The sequence below is a fragment of the Impatiens glandulifera genome, chromosome 4, assembly GCF_907164915.1.
Source record: "Impatiens glandulifera chromosome 4, dImpGla2.1, whole genome shotgun sequence".
NCBI lineage: Eukaryota > Viridiplantae > Streptophyta > Magnoliopsida > Ericales > Balsaminaceae > Impatiens > Impatiens glandulifera.
In genome coordinates this window covers 56,887,077-56,904,764 of record NC_061865.1, presented here as the reverse complement: position 1 = coordinate 56,904,764, position 17,688 = coordinate 56,887,077, and the positions used below count along the sequence as shown (strand labels likewise).

Sequence of the window (17,688 nt, the reverse complement as noted above, 5' to 3'; positions counted from 1 at the left end):
TTTTTGACTAAACATGAGTTTTTATGAAATTCAACTTTGTAGCCCACATCACACATTTGGCTTATGCTTAGTAGATTAAAGCTTAGTTTTTCTACTAATAGCACATTATTTATGGATAATTCACCATGGACAATCTTACCCTTGCCCACAGTTTTACCTTTTGAATTATCCCCGAATGTGATGAATGCTCCGGTTTCGTACTTGATGTCGGTCAGTAGCTCCTTGTTTCCGGTCATGTGCCTTGAGCATCCGCTGTCCAAGTACCATTCAGAATTCTTTAACCGATTGCTCCTCCTAACCTGCAACAAACAATTATTTACACCTTTTTGGTACCCACATTTAGTTGGGTCCATGGTAGATTAGTCCCTTTGGGATCCAGACTTGAATTAGTCGGATCACTTTCCCGGTTATTGTTTTGATAACTTCTTGGCCGTTGCTCAAGAATGCCTTATGTGGTGATGGGCTTCTTTGATGTTGGTTTTTATTATTTTTATTTGGTTTCCGGTTGGCTTTCCTTCTCTCAGGATGAAGCCATTTTTCAGATTCGTTAGGACCTACATACTTAAGCGTTTCTTCCGGTTTTAGGTCATTTTTGGTTTGTGAACTTTTGACAAATTTTATAAATGGAAGATTGTTTTTCGTTAGTTTCATCCCGTTAGATTGTTTTGTTTCATTTTGTTTACTTGGATCATAACCGATACCATATCTACATTTCGGATGTCGTTTATAGTTACACATTTGTTTCACTGCTTGACGTGATCTCTCCCACGCAGCCGTGACGTACATTGCTCGTTCATCGGTTTCCATTACCGGTTGAACTGTCTCCTCATTATCCGAGAATAGTTCATCCGGTTCATGTGTTTTGATCTCACATGTTTTATCGTTTTCATCATTTATTTGTTCGGTTTTAGGTTTTACAGATGTTGGTATATATGCAGATATATTTCTGAACTCAGCAACCATTTGGTTGAGTGCAGAGACTAACTCTTCTTTAGTAAATTCATCAGAAGAGAAATCAAATACCTCTTCGTCGTTTGCCATGAAGCATGTTACTTTCTCTTCACCATCTTCATTGTCGGAATATGCCCACTCGCTTCCACCGTCGGATGCAATGAGAGCTTTTTGGATCTCCTTTCTTTCATCAGCATGTTGATCATCATTTCTTCGGTAGTCGTTTCGTTGGTTGTTGTTGTTTCCCCGATAATTATTTCCTTGATAATTATTTCCCTGATACCGGTTGCCTTGATAATTATTCCCTTGATAATTATTTCCTTGATAATTTCCTTCCGGTTTTCTATCGTCTCTTCTTGGTTTTCTACACTCTGACCTGAAATTTCCAAAACCATCACAGTTATAGCATCTTTTGTTTGATTTATATACATAGTTATAATTAAAATCATTATTAGATGGTGGTTGGCTCTTCTTCATGAATTTCCCGAATTTCTGGGCTAGCATCGCCATCACATCGTCGGTTATTTGATCAGTGTTTTTGACTGGAGCCGGTGCGGTTGATACTGGAGCCGCCGGTTCCACCGATGTGACCAAGGCTCTTGTTGCGGTTGATGTAGATGCTTCATCTTCGATCCGAGACTTGATCTCGAATTCGTAGGCTTTCAAGTCCTCAAACACATCATGCAACTTCATCTGCCCAAGGGTGCTAAACTCCCTCATCACCATGGTCTTGATATCCCACGTGTTTGGCAGTGATCTTAGAGCTTTGATGATCACTTCTCGGTTGTCATACTTCTTTCCGAGTGTCTGAAGCTCGTTTACTACGCTGGTGAACCGATTGCTAAATTCCTTCATATTTTCTCCCGGTTTCATCCTTATGTTTTCATACTTCTGCGTAGCCACCAAGATTTTATTCTCCTTGGTTCTTTCGTTTCCCTCGTGGATCTGGATAATCGTTTCCCAGGCTTCCTTTGCATTTTCGCACTCTGATATTTTGTTCAAAGTGTTGTTATCTATAGCTTTATAGATATGCCTCATGCAATGGTTGTCCAGGTTGCTTCTTCTCCGATCTTCACTCGTCCACTGGCTTTCCTCCTTGTTGATCTTGATCGGTCCTTCTTTCAGGACTCGGCTCATCTCATCATCTAACGTTATCAGATGTAGATACATCTGTTTCTTCCAACTGCTAAATGCTTCGCTGTTTAGCATTGGCGGCTTGTCGCTGTGGGTCATGCTTCCCACCATCTTTGGTTGCTTGAGTGCTAAGAACCTCGCTCTGATACCACTTGTTAGGATCGGGGACGCCCTTGGAGGACCGGGGTGTTTTTCCGGTTTTCGATAAGGGTGACCGCTTACACAACACACACAACTCTTTGGTGATAGTCCGGTTAGAGACTAAAACTTTTTTCAGCACTGCACAACCTGTCACAGACTCTTGAACCGGGTTCAAGGGCGGAAATGTCTGTTTGAGGTTGAAGCAACGAATGCGACTTTTAGATGATGTTTTAGAAGGAGTAGGTTTTATGGATATGAGTGACCGGTTTTAGAAATATGATTGGTTTTGAGGTTAAGGTTTAAGCAAGCAAGAAATGAGAGCAAGAAAATGAACACGAGACACAAGATTTGTTTATGGATGTTCGGAGCGAACCCTCCTACGTCACCCCTTCTTCTCAGGTTATGAGAAGGATCTCCACTAACTCTTTAGAGTTACAGTTACACTTCCGGTCGAGCCCAACTTCGCTACTCGCCGGTTACACCAAACTCACACTTTGATGTAATACAACAACTCAACACAAACACACACAGAAAGCTTCCGGTTTTAAGCACACCGGTTTTAGAATACAGGACTTTATCTCTCTAGAATTTAATGCTTTATGACTTTCAGAATTTATGATGCTCACAACTACAAGTACCGAACTGCTGCTGCATTGAATGAAGACGATCCGTCTTCCTTTTATAGCTGAAAGTAGCCAACGGTTACTTTCTTCTCTCTCTTGCGGATTGGTTGATCATTAGCACGCCTATTTGCAGAAAGGTTGCTTGCACGCTTCAACTTCCTCAACACCTGGCATTCATGCAGGTGACTCTGAGCATATGATGACATAGCCGGTTTTCAGATTGATACACGTGTTGAACATCCGCTTCCGGCTGTCAGCATCGGATCAGCAAAGCATCATTGCTTTCCTCGCATGCTTCTGATCGGATCTGATCTTCTTTTATTCTTTCAAGACACGTTTCTTCCGTCATGGTACGTCACTCTTGAGATTTGAATCTTCTGACTTTTGATCTGTACTGTCCGGTTTCTGTGTTTTGTGCATTATGATCCGGTTGGAATGTAATCTTTTGTTCTTCGTTAACCGGTCGCTTTGAGAAAGTAAAACCGGTTCCTGTGATCTTTTAACTCGATCACTTGAGGCTGGTTTCTTTGAAGTAGTAGCAACCGGTTTTTGATGCCTCAACCGGTTCCGGTTTGTTAAGTACCTGCACATGAAGATCAATCTCTGTTTAGTTTATTTGGCCGGTTAAAAAATTAATCTACTTAATTTTTCTATCATGGCACTTCTAGTCTCTCTAGCTCTTATTGTCTCTATTGTTTTGGCACAATTAGAATCCCACGTCGGAAGATGACGGGAGTGAAAGAAGTTTCTTAATATATAAAAGAAACTATATTCACAATTAGAATAAATCTCACATCGGAAGATGATGGGAGTTGGGGAAGTTTCTTAGTGTATAAAAGAAATTCTCCCCTATTTGGTTTATTGCACACAATATTTGTATCTCTTCTTCTTATTAATTGATAGCCTTAGTGCTCAGAGACGTAGGCAACATTTTTGCCAAACTCCGTTATCAAATTCTGTGAATATGTTCTTTTAGTAGTTTTCTTCTTTTGTGTTTCTATTAGGGTTTTTCCCAACAAGTGGTATCAGAGCCGAAGGTTCGTCCTTAGCATGGTGGAGTTTTCAAAAGGGGTGTCAACTCCTTTGCCATCCTGGATGAGGACACCGATGTTGAATTTGAAGTTTGCGGTGGAAATCTTTGATGGAACTGGGCATTTTGGCATGTGACAAGGTGAGGTTCTAGATTGTCTTTTTCAGTAGGGTCTAGATGTTGCTATTGAGATTGAAAAGTCAGATGGTATAGAAGAAAAAGAATGGAGTAACATGAATCGGTTGGCATGTAGAACAATTCGATTGTGCCTGTCTAGAGAGTAGAAGTATGCCGTGAAGAATGAAACTTCTACACAGAAACTGTTGCAAGCATTGGAGGAAAAATTTCTGAAGAAGAGTGGTCAGAATAAACTTCTTATGAAGAAGCGGTTGTTCCGGTTTGATTACCAATCAGGTACTACTATGAATGGACATATTACTAAGTTTAATGAATTAATAGCAGATCTGTTAAACTTTGATGTTAAGTTTGAGGATGAAGATCTTGATTTGATGTTGTTATCGTCCTTTCCTAATTAATTTGAACACTTAGAAACAACGTTACTTCATGGGAAGGAAAATGTTTCTTTTGATGATGTAAGTTCTGCTTTATATAGTCATGAATTGAGAAAACATGACAAAAGGAAAAGTAAAAATAGGTACAGCAGATGAAGCATTGATGGTCAGGGGTCGTCAGCAAAGCAAATCAAAAGGGAAAGCAGGAAGATCTGAAAGTAGAGTTGTCAAAGATGAATGTGCTTTTCTGTCGTGAGAAAGGACATTGGAAGACTAACTGCCCAAAGTTGAAGAAGAAATAGAAAGATTCTATATATGCAAATGTTGCAGAAAACAATGTTGATGCAGATTCAGAATACTCTTTATCGATGTCACACACAACATCACATCTTGATGCGTGGATATTGGACTCAGTCTGCACTTATCATATGACACTAGTTTGAAAGTGGTTCTTTGACTTTAAGGAGCTGGATGGTGGAGTTGTTTACATGAAAGATGTTAATACATGTAAAATAAAAGGGATAAGTTCAATCAAACTGAGAAATGATGACGGATCCACCATAATTATCAGAGATGTTCGGTACATACCGAATATGAAAAAGAATCTCATTTCTTTGGGGCCTTAGAGTCAGAAGGTCTACATGTGAAAATGAAAAATGAAATTCTTAAGGTAATCTTTGAAACGCTAGTGATGTTGAAAACTATCAAGAAAAGTAATAATTTGTATTACTATCAAGGTAGTATAGTTAATGGGACAATAGTGTATCAACTTCCGGGAGCAGTAAGGAATTAGAGGCAACAAAGATATGGCATATGTGATTGGGGCATGCTGGTGAGAAATATATGCAAACTCTTGTCAAACAAGGATTTTTGAAGGGTACAAAAGTTTGTAAATTAGAATTTTGTGAACATTGTATTCTGGGAAACAAAGGCGAGTAAAATTTGGCACTTCTATCCATAACACCAAGGGTATTTTGGACTATGTACACTCAGATGTCTGGGGACCTGCCAAGACTCCTTCTCTTGGAGGTAGACATTATTTTGTTATTTTTATTGATGATTTTTCCAGAAGAATATGAGTGTTTACTATGAAGAACAAAGATGAAGTGTTTGAGATTTTTCTTAAATGGAAAACTCAAGTTGAAGACGAGACAGGAAAAAAAATCAAAATTCTCCGGACTGATAACGATGGAGAACACAATAATGGTTCATTCCATAAGTTATGCAAAGAGTGTGGCATAGTTCGACATTTCACAGTAAAAAAAACACCACAGTAGAATGGAGTATCGGAATGTATGAACGGGACATTGGTGGAGAAAGTTCGATGTATATTGTCTAATACTGTGTTAGATAGGAATTTTTGGACAGAAGCTGTGTCATACGCTCAATATTTGTTAAATCGTCTACCATCATTTGCACTTGATGGCAAGACTCCATTAGAGGTATGGTCTGGAAACCTGCAACTGATTATGATTTTTTCATATTTTTGGTTCTACTGTATATTATCATTTAGTTGAATATGAGTTGGATTCACGTGGGAAGAAGACTCTTTTTATGGGATTTACTACGGGAGTTAAAGAATATCGCCTATGGTGTGTTTGGATGCAAAGAAAACCATTATCAGTAGAGATGTTACTTTTGATGATTATTCAATGTTGAATAGTAACACCAGACAAGATTGATTGTATTTCGTAACAGGTGGAGTTTGAGCAGATAAAGATAAGCCCAACTATAAGTGACTATCCGACGACAGACGAAGAGTTAAATGAGGAAGAGGTTCCGACCCAAGAACCTTCAGAATAACGTGAATCAATTGTTGTGAATAGGCCAAGACGAGTTATTCAAAAACTAGGTCGGTTTGTTTACATGGCGGCCTATTCACTTCTAGTCGTAGATGATGTTCCATCCACTTTTTCAGATTTCAATCGAAGTACTGAAAATTGAAAAAGGAGAGGTGTTATGGAAGATGAGATGCAATTTCTTCAGAAGAATGAGACATGCAAGTTGACGCATCTACGAAAAGGGAAGAAAGCTATTGGTTGTAAATGTATCTTTGCTAAGAAAGAAGGATATCTCGAAAAATTTGATGTTCGCTACAAGGCAAAATTGGTAGTTAAAGACTACGCCCAGAAGGAAGGAGTTGATTATAATGAGGTACTTTCTCCTGTTGTTAAACACTCTTCCATTAGAATTTTATTGGCCTTGGTAGCGCAGATGATTTTTGGAGCTAGCTCAACCAGATGTGAAGACTGCAGTCCAACATGGTCATTTGAACGAGGAAATCTAGATTTATCAACAAGATGGATTCAAAGTTGCTGATAAAGAAATTTGGGTTTACAAGTTGAACAGATCATTGTACATGTTGAAGCAATTGTTGAGACAACGGTACAAGCGACTTGACAAGTTTATGATTGAGCACAAGTACACAAGAAGAAGATTCAGTTCATGTGTGTATTTGCGCAAACTACAAGATGAGTCTTATATCTATTTACTCTTGTACGTTGATGATATGTTGATAGCATCAAAGAGCCAATATAAAATTGATAGATTTAAGGCTCAATTGGGTAAAGAGTTCGAGATAAAAGACATGGGAAAAATCAAATCTAAACATTATTTAGATTTGGAAAACATATTCCGCGTTTGATTCGGCGCTGAAAAGCGCCAATTGGAAACACTTAAGAACTATTTTTAATAATGAAGATTTGTAATTGGATATTGTGCCAATGTGGAGATTTGTTGTTTTTGGCACAATTAGAATCCCACATCGGAAGATGACAGGATTGAAATAAGTTTTTAGTATATAAAAGAAACTATATTCACAATTAGACTAAGTCCCACATCAGAAGATGATGAGAGTTGGGGAAGTTTCTTAGTGTATAAAAGAAACTCTCCCCTATTTGGTTTATTGCACGAAATATTTGTGTCTCTTATTCTTATTAATTGATAACCTTAGTGCTCGGAGACGTATGCAACATTTTGGCCGAACTCCGTTATCAAATTTTGTTAGTATGTTCTTTTAGTTGTTTTTTGCTCGGGATTCATAGTTATCTTCTACTACCTTGAATGGAGAGTCTCATGTTTGTAAAAAGAGTATGATAGGGAGCGAAAGATTTGTAGCGAATGAGGCAGGTGGAGTGCTGATTATACATGAGGCATTCAATAAAAAAAAATCATTTTTTATTATTAAAAAATACCTAATAATTTATCTCTTTAATTTTTATTATTATAAATATTCTTTTTTTAAAATTATTGTACATACCACTCATTTTAATTATTTTTCTCTCTCAATAATTTAAAGTATGAATGCATTTTTTATGAGTATGTGCATTCTAAAACATCATTAAAGCAATTTGTTGAGCAGTATGATAATGCTTTGAAGAGTAAGATTGAAAATGAAAAAAAAAATGGATTTCATTTCTTTTAATTCAATCATGTCCGTAATAACTGGTTATCCTATTGAGAGACAATTTCAAAATGTGTACACTAACACGATATTGAAATTGTTTCAAGATGAATTAAGAGGATTAATGTTTTGTAATGCCTCGCTAGTAAAAGAACAAGAAACAACTTTGATATTTGAAGTAGTAGAGACTATGTTGGGGACAAAAGGTGAACCCCTACGAAAAGTTTGTTTTGAGGTACATTACACTGGATTAGACTGTCAAGTTAAATGTTTGTGTCGACTATTTGAGTTTCGAGGAATTTTATGTAGACACGTCACACGTGATCTCCGTATTAATAATGAATGGGGTGTTTGAGGTTCCTATGAACTATATTATGGAGAGATGGTGCAAAAATATAAAGTGTGGGTATCAAAGTATCACTAACCTATATGATGATCATAGTTGTGATGATGTCAGGTATCGACACAAAATTCTCACTCCATTGATATATGAGATTCAACACCTTGGGGAGAAATATGACGAAGGTTGTTCTATTTTGGTGGATATTTTTAAAGATGCAAAATGATTGTAATTTGATACTAATTACTAACGATAGTGAAAAGTTTAAAGGAGTGACAATATCTAGTGTAAAAACAATACACTCTCCACTAAAAGTACGAGCGCGGGGTCGTCCACTCACAAAGAGAAAACAATCCGTTATTGAACAAATTTTGAAGAAATCGATTACAAAGGCTCGGAAAAAGGTTTGATTTATTATGTTTTAGACAATTATTTTTAATATTAAATTATATTAATTTTATTTTAAATTATATACTTCTCATTTGTCTTGTAGAAATGAAGTTTTCGATGTCAATATGTTGACGATAGAAGACTCGTGAAAATTACTATTGCGTGATGATTAAAGACAATTTATCGATTATATTATGTTTTTTGATTTTCTAAAAGTAGATGTTATGATATTTTTTGGTAAGTTTATTTTATTGATACTTTTTAATTAGATTTTGCAATTTATTAATATAAAATTGTAAATTAACTCAAGTAAATGTTTTTAATTAAATATAACACAATTAATTATTATTTATTTTAATTTGAGTCATTTTTATTTTTGAAAATAATTTTTTTTTTAATAAATAAAAGAAAACAAATTATTGAAAGAGAAAGATAATTAAAATGCGTTTTTACATGTATAATAATTTAAAAAAAGAATATTTATAATAATAAAAATTAAAGAAATAAATTATTAAGTGTTTTTTAATATTAAAAATTAATTTTTTTTTATATTGAATGCGTCTTATCTTATTAAAATAGAGAAAATGTAAATAATGAGAAAAGAGAATATTATTAATAAATATAAAAAAGAAAAATAAATAAATACTGAGTTAGCATGTCTAATCAGCACCACTCCAAAGTGTTCGCTGTCCCATTCCTATAAATCTTTCCCTCCCCTATCATTACTCTCGTAAAAAATGGTGTCTTGATGAGACCACCTACTGGTTTTAAGTTTGAACCGACTGATGAAGAGCTCATTCTTCATTACCTGCACAATAAGGTCATGTCCTGCCCATTGCCCGCTGACATTATACCCGAATTCGAAGTCTGGAAATAGGATCCATGGGATATGCCAGGTACATTATTAACATTCGTGATTTTCTGATCCTCGGTTAATTTGGAGATTCTGAGGACAATAGGTACTTGTTCGGCATCAATGAATCCATGAACTCAAATGGGAAATGAGGTAATTGTGGGTATGAAGAAAATCTTTGTTTTCTACAGAGGAAACTCAACCAACGGTTCCCAGACCGATTGGATCATGCATGAGTTTCGCCTGCCTGCTTCCCCGCCGCCGCCCACGGTTTGGCCGTCAATCCCATCCAGCTCTTGTCTCTTCCAAGCAAGAAGGGCTTGATCCAAATGATCAAACTTTCGGAGGTACCCATATGTTTCCCATCTTAAACCTTAATCTTGAGAAGTAGTGAATTTGGGAAATGTAAAATGTACAGAGCTCAGATGATGCTGCGGCTGCTGATCAAGGTTTTTCGTCAAAATGAGAGGAAGAAGGAGGTCGACATCTCTCCTACCCCTGAACCAGATCGTCAAGAAGAAACCAGCAGCGCAAGAAACCTTAGCACTTTTAGGTTTCTTGATTTAATAAAGGGGGATTATGGCCTTATGGGACTCGTGATAATGATAATTATGTTATATGTGGGTGGATGAAAATAAATCAATTGGAGGGTAATTCTGGACTGTGTTTCTTGTTTAAGAGATTATTATATAATCTTTAAAAATTAATTCAACTTTTTTTTTTCTTTTATATTACTCTTTTAGCGAGTGTTTATATAAGGGAGGGAAATTTTTTAATATACTCCACTCATTGTATTTCTTGAAATTATTTTTTCTACCATTTGGACCGTTTTGTTTTTAACCGTTATATCATTCTATCTAAAAAAATATTTATAAAGTTATATGCAGAAATATTTTAATATTATATATATATTGTAAAAGGAAGAATTAAAAATAACGAAAATAAGTCACGAATCTCAGGTGGCCTGCCACAGAATATGAGAGAGAAAATAAAAATTTTGTGAGAAAAACATCCAGAAAATGTTCAATTTCGAAAAAAAAAAGTTCAAAAGTTTTCAAAAATGTTCCCAAAGTTTTCGTTTTCATTTTCAGGAGAAAACGTCCAAAAAAATAAAAACTTTTGAAAAAAAAAGTCCCAAAAGTTTTCATTATCAGGAGAAAATATTTCGAGAATAGAAAACTTTTCGGGACAAAAACATCACGAAAGTTTTCATTTTTAGGAGAATACATCCAGGATTTTTTTTTTTAAAATGCCGAGCCACGTATAATTTTTGACCTTCCTTTCGCTGCCTTTTTGTTGCCCATATCATTTTTAATACGGTAATATGTTGAAATTTATATTATTATAAATTATTTTTTTTACAAAATATAAAGAATAAATAAATATATTGATAATGTTATATATTTAATTATATTTATTAGTGTTTCTAACAATATACTGTCCCACCTCACCTCATTCTTGTCGAAAACAAAAAATATAAAAAAAATATAAAGTTTTAAAGAAGTAACTAAACTCAATTAATATCTTACATTTTCTCTATTAAATAAATAAATAAATATATATATATTATATTACTTTATTTTGAAAATCCTTTATTTATTATTATTATTATTAATTAATAAATTTATGAAGATAATAATATTTCTCCTTTAATTTAATATTTTAATAAAAAAATAAAATTTGAAAATTCCTAATGAATTATAAATCACTCTATATAAAGTTTAATTTTTAAATAGAATAATAAAAAAAACTCATTTAAATGTATATATTTGTACAAATATCTCAATTATGTATGAATTAATAATTTTTCATTTAAATGTACCACTAAAAATAGGCTCATCTATCTTATATTAATAAAACAAATTTATTTTTTTAAGTAAATAATATTTATTTTTTAAATATTTATTTTTTCTCTCTCTTCTTTTTTTTATGAATTAAATATTCATTTTATCTCTTCTTTTTCTTTTTCTTTTTCTTTTTCTTTATCTATTATATTTCTCTTTCAGTTTTGTTTATAGATATTTTGTAAAGAGTTTATTATATTATAATAGGTCTAAAATTATTTAATAATTTATTTGTGAATTTTGTTTTAAAGTATTATTTATATATATATATATATATATATATGATTCTTTAAGTTTTATTTACTATATTTACTTCCAAAATCTAAATTTAGGATTTTTTTTAACATAAGAATAATCTTACTTCAATTTTTATAGACTTTAAATTAAGTATTCAAATTGAATTAAAATTACATCAATTACTTTAAACATGTAGCCTTAAACAAACATAGGAGTTAAATTAATTTGATTTCCTTCCAAATTCATAATATTTTTCCCTTTACAAACATAATATGATAGATAATACAGGAAAAAATATATAGTCATATTAATTATAATCATATACTACCGGTCCAAAATCAAGAAATATTTGTTTTTATCACTCTTTAAGGTCGATATTTATTACAAAATCATGTTTTAAACTACTATATTACAAAAGAAAACAAATTTGAAATGTATTAAATCAAATGTGATCTAAACAATAACTTTCACGTGTAAAAGTTATTAAATATAAACTTAAAATTGGGGGGAAAAGATTATTAAACGATAGACATGACTCAAAACTACTCATCCACATGTTGATAATTAATTCTTACTTGAAGAATACCCCAAATTGGGTCATGGTAAAATTTTAATTAACTACAATTCTTAGACTAAATTAATAATGCATCTTCACAATATATATTTTGTGGTCATAAGCAAAATTATTACAATCCTCAACAATTAAAGATAAAAGTATGTATCTACATTTTGACATTTCATCCTTGCTTATGGTAAACCTCAAAACTTGTCTTCATAAAACAAATATATGTATATAAAGTTATAGTAAATTAATATAATTGAAGATTTTATTTATTTATTTATTTATTCAAATAAAGAATCCAAATAATGCATGCAAAGAACATCACACATTTGTCTCCCCTCCAAGACTTGATTTAAATGTCTTTTTACATTGATAGTGTTGTCTTTGTTTTTTTTTAATCGTCAATTGTGAACAAAATCTTAAATTTTAACAAATTAGTCATTAAACTATCAATTTCACCATACCTTGATTACAATTATAATTTTTTTTCTCAAAACATTATAATTGATTTATGATACTGCAAAAATCACCATTATTATAAAAATTCTTAAAAAATCATTACAGATCAACTTATTAGATAGATTGTCAAGTTAATATCATACAATTATATAACAAACAATAAATCATAAGATAAATAATTAAAGAGAAATTATTTCAAGAGCTCAACGCAAAAAAGAAAGAAGCAACCAGAGTTGACACAAGTTTGAAATCAATGTTAATGAGAGTTCTCATTGTGTTGTGTTGTTTGTGTACAATCATATCGTGTAATTGGTGTGTTTGCATTTGAATCTTGAAAGTTTTTTTCCACCTATTTGAATTTCAAAATGTGTAACATTCACTTTACTACCTAAATACCTTATTGATATTTTGAATACCCGACTTTCCTTTATAAATATTTATTTACAAGTTAGAATATTTGACGGTTGGAACTCGAGTCAACTTGAGTTTCAATTTTGATTCATCAACTAAAAAGCTCAACATTCATATTTTGTTCAATAAATATTGGTCTGAATGGGAGATAATGAATGGGAGATAAGGAACTTAGAAGTATTTGAAAGAAATAGAAGAGAAACGATAATAAGGATAAATGAAATTACTAAGTTATGTCATCAAAACATAAAAAATAACACAATGAAATTGTTAAAGTAAGTTGTGCCATCAAGATATAAACAACAACCCAACGAGATACTAAATTAAACTATGTAATCAAGACATAAACGACAAAATGATAAGATTGTTAAACTAAACTATGTTATCTTAAACATATACGACAACACGACTAATTAGTGTATAAATTAAACACCAAGACATATATAAACGACAACGCGCTTGGCCTCGACCTGAGGAAATTTGGAACCACGTGATGAAAATTTGACATTCAATATGGATGCACGCATTATATGTCAACTCAAAAAAAAAGGCAGTGTCAACTATTATAAGAAACTATGTTCAATTACTTAACTAATTTGATGAATGAAATTATATGTGATATAATTGATTTTTTTAATAATAGAAAATCAAGATCAAACAAGCTCTTAAGTTCTTATTTGAAATTTCAAAAGTGGCCTTTTTTATAGGGATAATTTTAAAAAAGTAGAATTTTTTTACAGGGATCATACAAGTGTTGTTTTGATAAAAAATGCTAATAATAAAAGAAGTGGGTTTGAGTGTTGTTCACTCAAATGGGTTTCGTTTGTGTATGGTGAAGCTCCCCACTCTTCCTTCCTTATAACATTATAAAAGCTCCCCATATATTCACAACACTCACATATCTTCTTCTTTCTTTCTTTCGATCTTATTCTCTCTGATCAGCTGTTTCAATGGAGAGTGTCAAGAATGGTGCCTTAATGAGACTTCCAATTGGTTTTAAGTTCGAACCGACCAATGAAGAGCTCATTCTTCATTACCTGCGCAATAAGGTCATGTCCCACCCATTGCCCTCTCTCATTATACCTGAATTCGAAATCTGTAAATCGGATCCATGGGATTTGCCAGGTACATTCTTGTTTTTTCTGATCCCCTGTCTGTCTGTTGATTTCGAATTCTATTAATCTTTTCCAGCGCAGGTGATTCTGAGAAAGAGAAATACTTCTTCAGCGTCAATGAAGCCATTTACCCAAATGGGGACATCCCCAGCCTCTCCTTCGGCTACTGGAAGGCCACCGGAATCGACAGACAAATCGTGGCTTCAGAGGGAAATGAAGTAATTCTGGGTATGATGAAAATCTTTGTCTATTACAGAGGCATGTTTCCAAACGGTTTCGAGACCGATTGGTTCATGCACCAATATCGCATGCCTGCTTCCGCAACCGCTGACGGTTCAGCCGTCAATCCCAAGAAAAAGATCAAACTTTCGAAGGTACGTACCCATGTTTCATATCTTAAACCTTAATCTTGACAAGTTATCAATTTGGGAAATGTAAATTGTGCAGAACTCGGGCAATGCTGCGGCCGCCATGGACAAGAACTGGGTTTTGAGCAAGATTTTTCGAAGGAAGGAGGCGAAGATGAGGTTCTTCTTCGATCTGAACGTTGATCCTTCCTCTTCCGATTCGAGTGAGATTACGGTGGAAAGCCCTCCTACCCATGAACCAGATCATCAAGAGGAAAGCAGCTGCAGCAATAAACCTTAGCATTTTTTAGGGTTATTGAGGGTCGTATGAAAATAAATCAATGGAGGATAATTTTGGAATTTGTTTCTTGTTTAATTAAGATACTATCATATTACTTTTATTTTCATAATTCCAAAATTTGTTCTTAAATATCATTTTAATCTCCATTAACAAATATTTATATCAAATTAATTATTTATTAAAATATATATATAATAATATATATGGTTATTATTTTTGATAGTTATGTAGGAAAAATTTGGTTGAATTTTTATCTTAGTATATTAAAAATTAATGGATACTTAATTAATTATTAAAATTAAAAAGTAGTAAATTAAAAGTGATCTATCTTTTTTTTTTTAAAATACTTTTTTTTTAATATATAGTTATATATATTTTATTTTATAATTTATAATTATTAAATATGTGTTTATTTATTATTATTATTTTATTTGTGACGTTGAACCTTCCTCTTAATAAAAGTTAATCTTTTTTTTGTAAAATAAATATATATTATATATATAACCACCTGTTTAAATAAAAATAAATTATTATTTTTTTATTATTTATCATTTTGTTATATTAATATTTTTTTAGTTCATTCCATATTTATCCATATTTATTAGATATATTATTATTTTAATTTTTTTCATTTAATTTTATTATAATTTTTATATTTTTCTTAAAAAGTAATTTTTTTTATCAATAATTATATTTGTATTAATTATTTTATAATCTATATATTTATATATATTGACATTTTTTAATTATATATAACAATCTATTTAAAACAAATTTAATATATATTTAAATAAAAATAAATTATTTTTTTCTACATTTTATATTTAACAGAAATTAAAAAATAATATATTTTATACTGAAAAAATTGTTATAAATTAATTAATTTTTAATATTTTGTCTATTTTTTATATTTGACACAAAATGGTAAATAATATATTTTATACTGAAAAAATTAGTTTTAATTTATTAATAAAAAATTATTTGTCACTTTATAAAAAATAAAAAAAAATTGAAATTTTATTAATTTACAAAATAAACAATTTCATACACAAAATTATAAATAAAATTAATTAATCATAATTGGTTTGATGATTAAAGTGATCGACTTCTACACTCAATACACTCAATACTAGAGTTTGAATCCTTACAAATGCAAATTTAAGTGAATTATATAGGTAGATATGAGACATATAAAATATATTATCATATATTTGATTAATCAAAATGTGAGATCACGAAGTTAAGGGTTAATTGAGATTGGTGATTGATTTACCGAGAGATAAGATATCGGTAAGAACAAATAGTCACTGAATTAGAGGTCAACTAAGATTAATGGTTGATTTTTAAGAGATAAAAGACGTGTGAAAGTGTGATTGAGATATGATTTGTCAATGATTAAAATATTGGTAACAAATAATCGTGAAGTCACAAGATTAGAGGTTGATTGAAATTGATGGTTGGTTCTTTTAATTGTCCTTCTAACTATCTATTCCTAAAAAATTTGAATGTCTTTGCTTCACACTCTATAAATCTCACAAAATTGATCTTCGTACTCTAAAATGTTTTTTTATTGGCAATAGTTCAAACCACATATGCTATCGTTGTCCACATTTTCCTTCTAGAAGAATATACATCTCTCGTCATATCACTTTTGATGAACAAACATTTTCATTTAGCCTGAAATGATTACCCTGCGAAGATGATCATTTCAATCTATCAAAATAGTGATAAATCATCCTTATTCTAGAAACTTAAGCCAACAACAACCAAATCCATTAATGGCTTTTGGCCGATTCATGCCACTAGAAGCCTCCACCGACTTAGATTAGCTATAAATACCCCCAAGTCGTTCCCAAACGAGAGAATCCAATCTCCTCTCTCAAATCACGATTTTACAGAAATCCGCCATTGAAGCTCAAAGATTTTGGATTTTTCGAAAATCCGTTTGAAGCCTTAAAGCTTCAATCTGTGCATCCAGAAAGCTTCCTTAAGGATCAAGAAGTGTTCTCCAATCCTTGGTAAAGTTCCAATCACCCTCTAATTCATATTTACAGTTTAAATTTAAATATTTTATATTTCAAATTGCATAAGCTTGCATGTTTGCTGTTTATGATGTTTTATGGATAGAAATCGATCATAAGATCATTTAAAAACTATCTTGATAGGATAGAACCGATCAATTAATCTAAATAACAAAAACCTAAATTTGAATTTTCAAAATCCAAAAACGGGTTTGTTGTTTCTTGGTTAATTATGTTGAATCACAACCTAGAAAACTTCCCAACATAATTGTAATAATGGGCAATAGTTTGAATCATGTTTGATCAATCCTGATCATGTTTAATCAAAATTAAAATTTTCAAAATAAATTGAAAATTTTGAGTTATTGAATTGGTCAAAACGAACGGGCAGTGTTCTTGTTTTGGTACAAATCAAGTATATGTAGTATAGGGAAGCTATTGGATAACTCTTTACACTTCAAACATCTTTAAAATTAAAAAAAAAAAACTCGATTTTTTATCATAAACTATTTTGAACAAATTGATCATCATTCATGTTGATTCATACCTTGAGATGATGATCAACATGTTATTGGGAGCTTTGTGAAGCTACCCAAACTCTTTGATCAAGAATCCAAGCTAAAAAAAAACGAATTAAAAAAATGAACCTTTGATATTCTTGAGGCCGAGGATTGTTGGCTTAGGACCGAGAGGTTCGACCGATGATCCTTGGTTCGGACCGAACTGTAGGTTCGAGAGGTCCGACCGATGTTCTTGAGCTAGGACCGAGAAATCTGACCGATGGTATTAACCTATGACCGAGAGGTCCGACCTTGGGACCGAGACTCTCTAACCCTAAGACCGAGAATCTTAAACCTAGGATCGAGAGTCCCAACCCTAGGATCGGAATTTCTAACCTTGGGACCGAAACTCCCTAACCCTAGGACCAAGAATCCTAACCTTAAAACTGAGAGTCCTAACCTAGGACCAAGAGTTCTAACCCCAGGACTGAGAGCTCCCGCACCCAAAATTGAG

At 32.3% G+C, this 17,688-nt stretch overlaps 1 protein-coding gene across 1 annotated transcript; it reads left to right on the top strand.

Moving 5' to 3' along the window:
* The first annotated feature begins 13,840 nt into the window (after window positions 1-13,840).
* On the top strand, window positions 13,841-14,653 carry LOC124935498 (NAC domain-containing protein 83-like). Its single transcript, XM_047475929.1, has 3 exons — window positions 13,841-14,015; window positions 14,087-14,379; window positions 14,453-14,653. The coding sequence occupies exons 1-3, from the start codon at window positions 13,841-13,843 to the stop codon at window positions 14,651-14,653; spliced, it is 669 nt and encodes a 222-aa protein (XP_047331885.1).
* The last annotated feature ends 3,035 nt before the right edge of the window (window positions 14,654-17,688 follow it).

What these genes read in the sequence shown, in the direction of transcription:
- LOC124935498 (XM_047475929.1), top strand. Translation starts at nt 13,841, where the DNA reads ATGGAGAGTGTCAAGAATGGTGCCTTAATGAGACTTCCAATTGGTTTT. An exon ending in GGATCCATGGGATTTGCCAG is followed by an intron (nt 14,016 to 14,086) that starts GTACATTCTTGT and finishes TTTCCAGCGCAG; the next exon opens with GTGATTCTGAGAAAGAGAAA. An exon ending in AAAAGATCAAACTTTCGAAG is followed by an intron (nt 14,380 to 14,452) that starts GTACGTACCCAT and finishes TAAATTGTGCAG; the next exon opens with AACTCGGGCAATGCTGCGGC.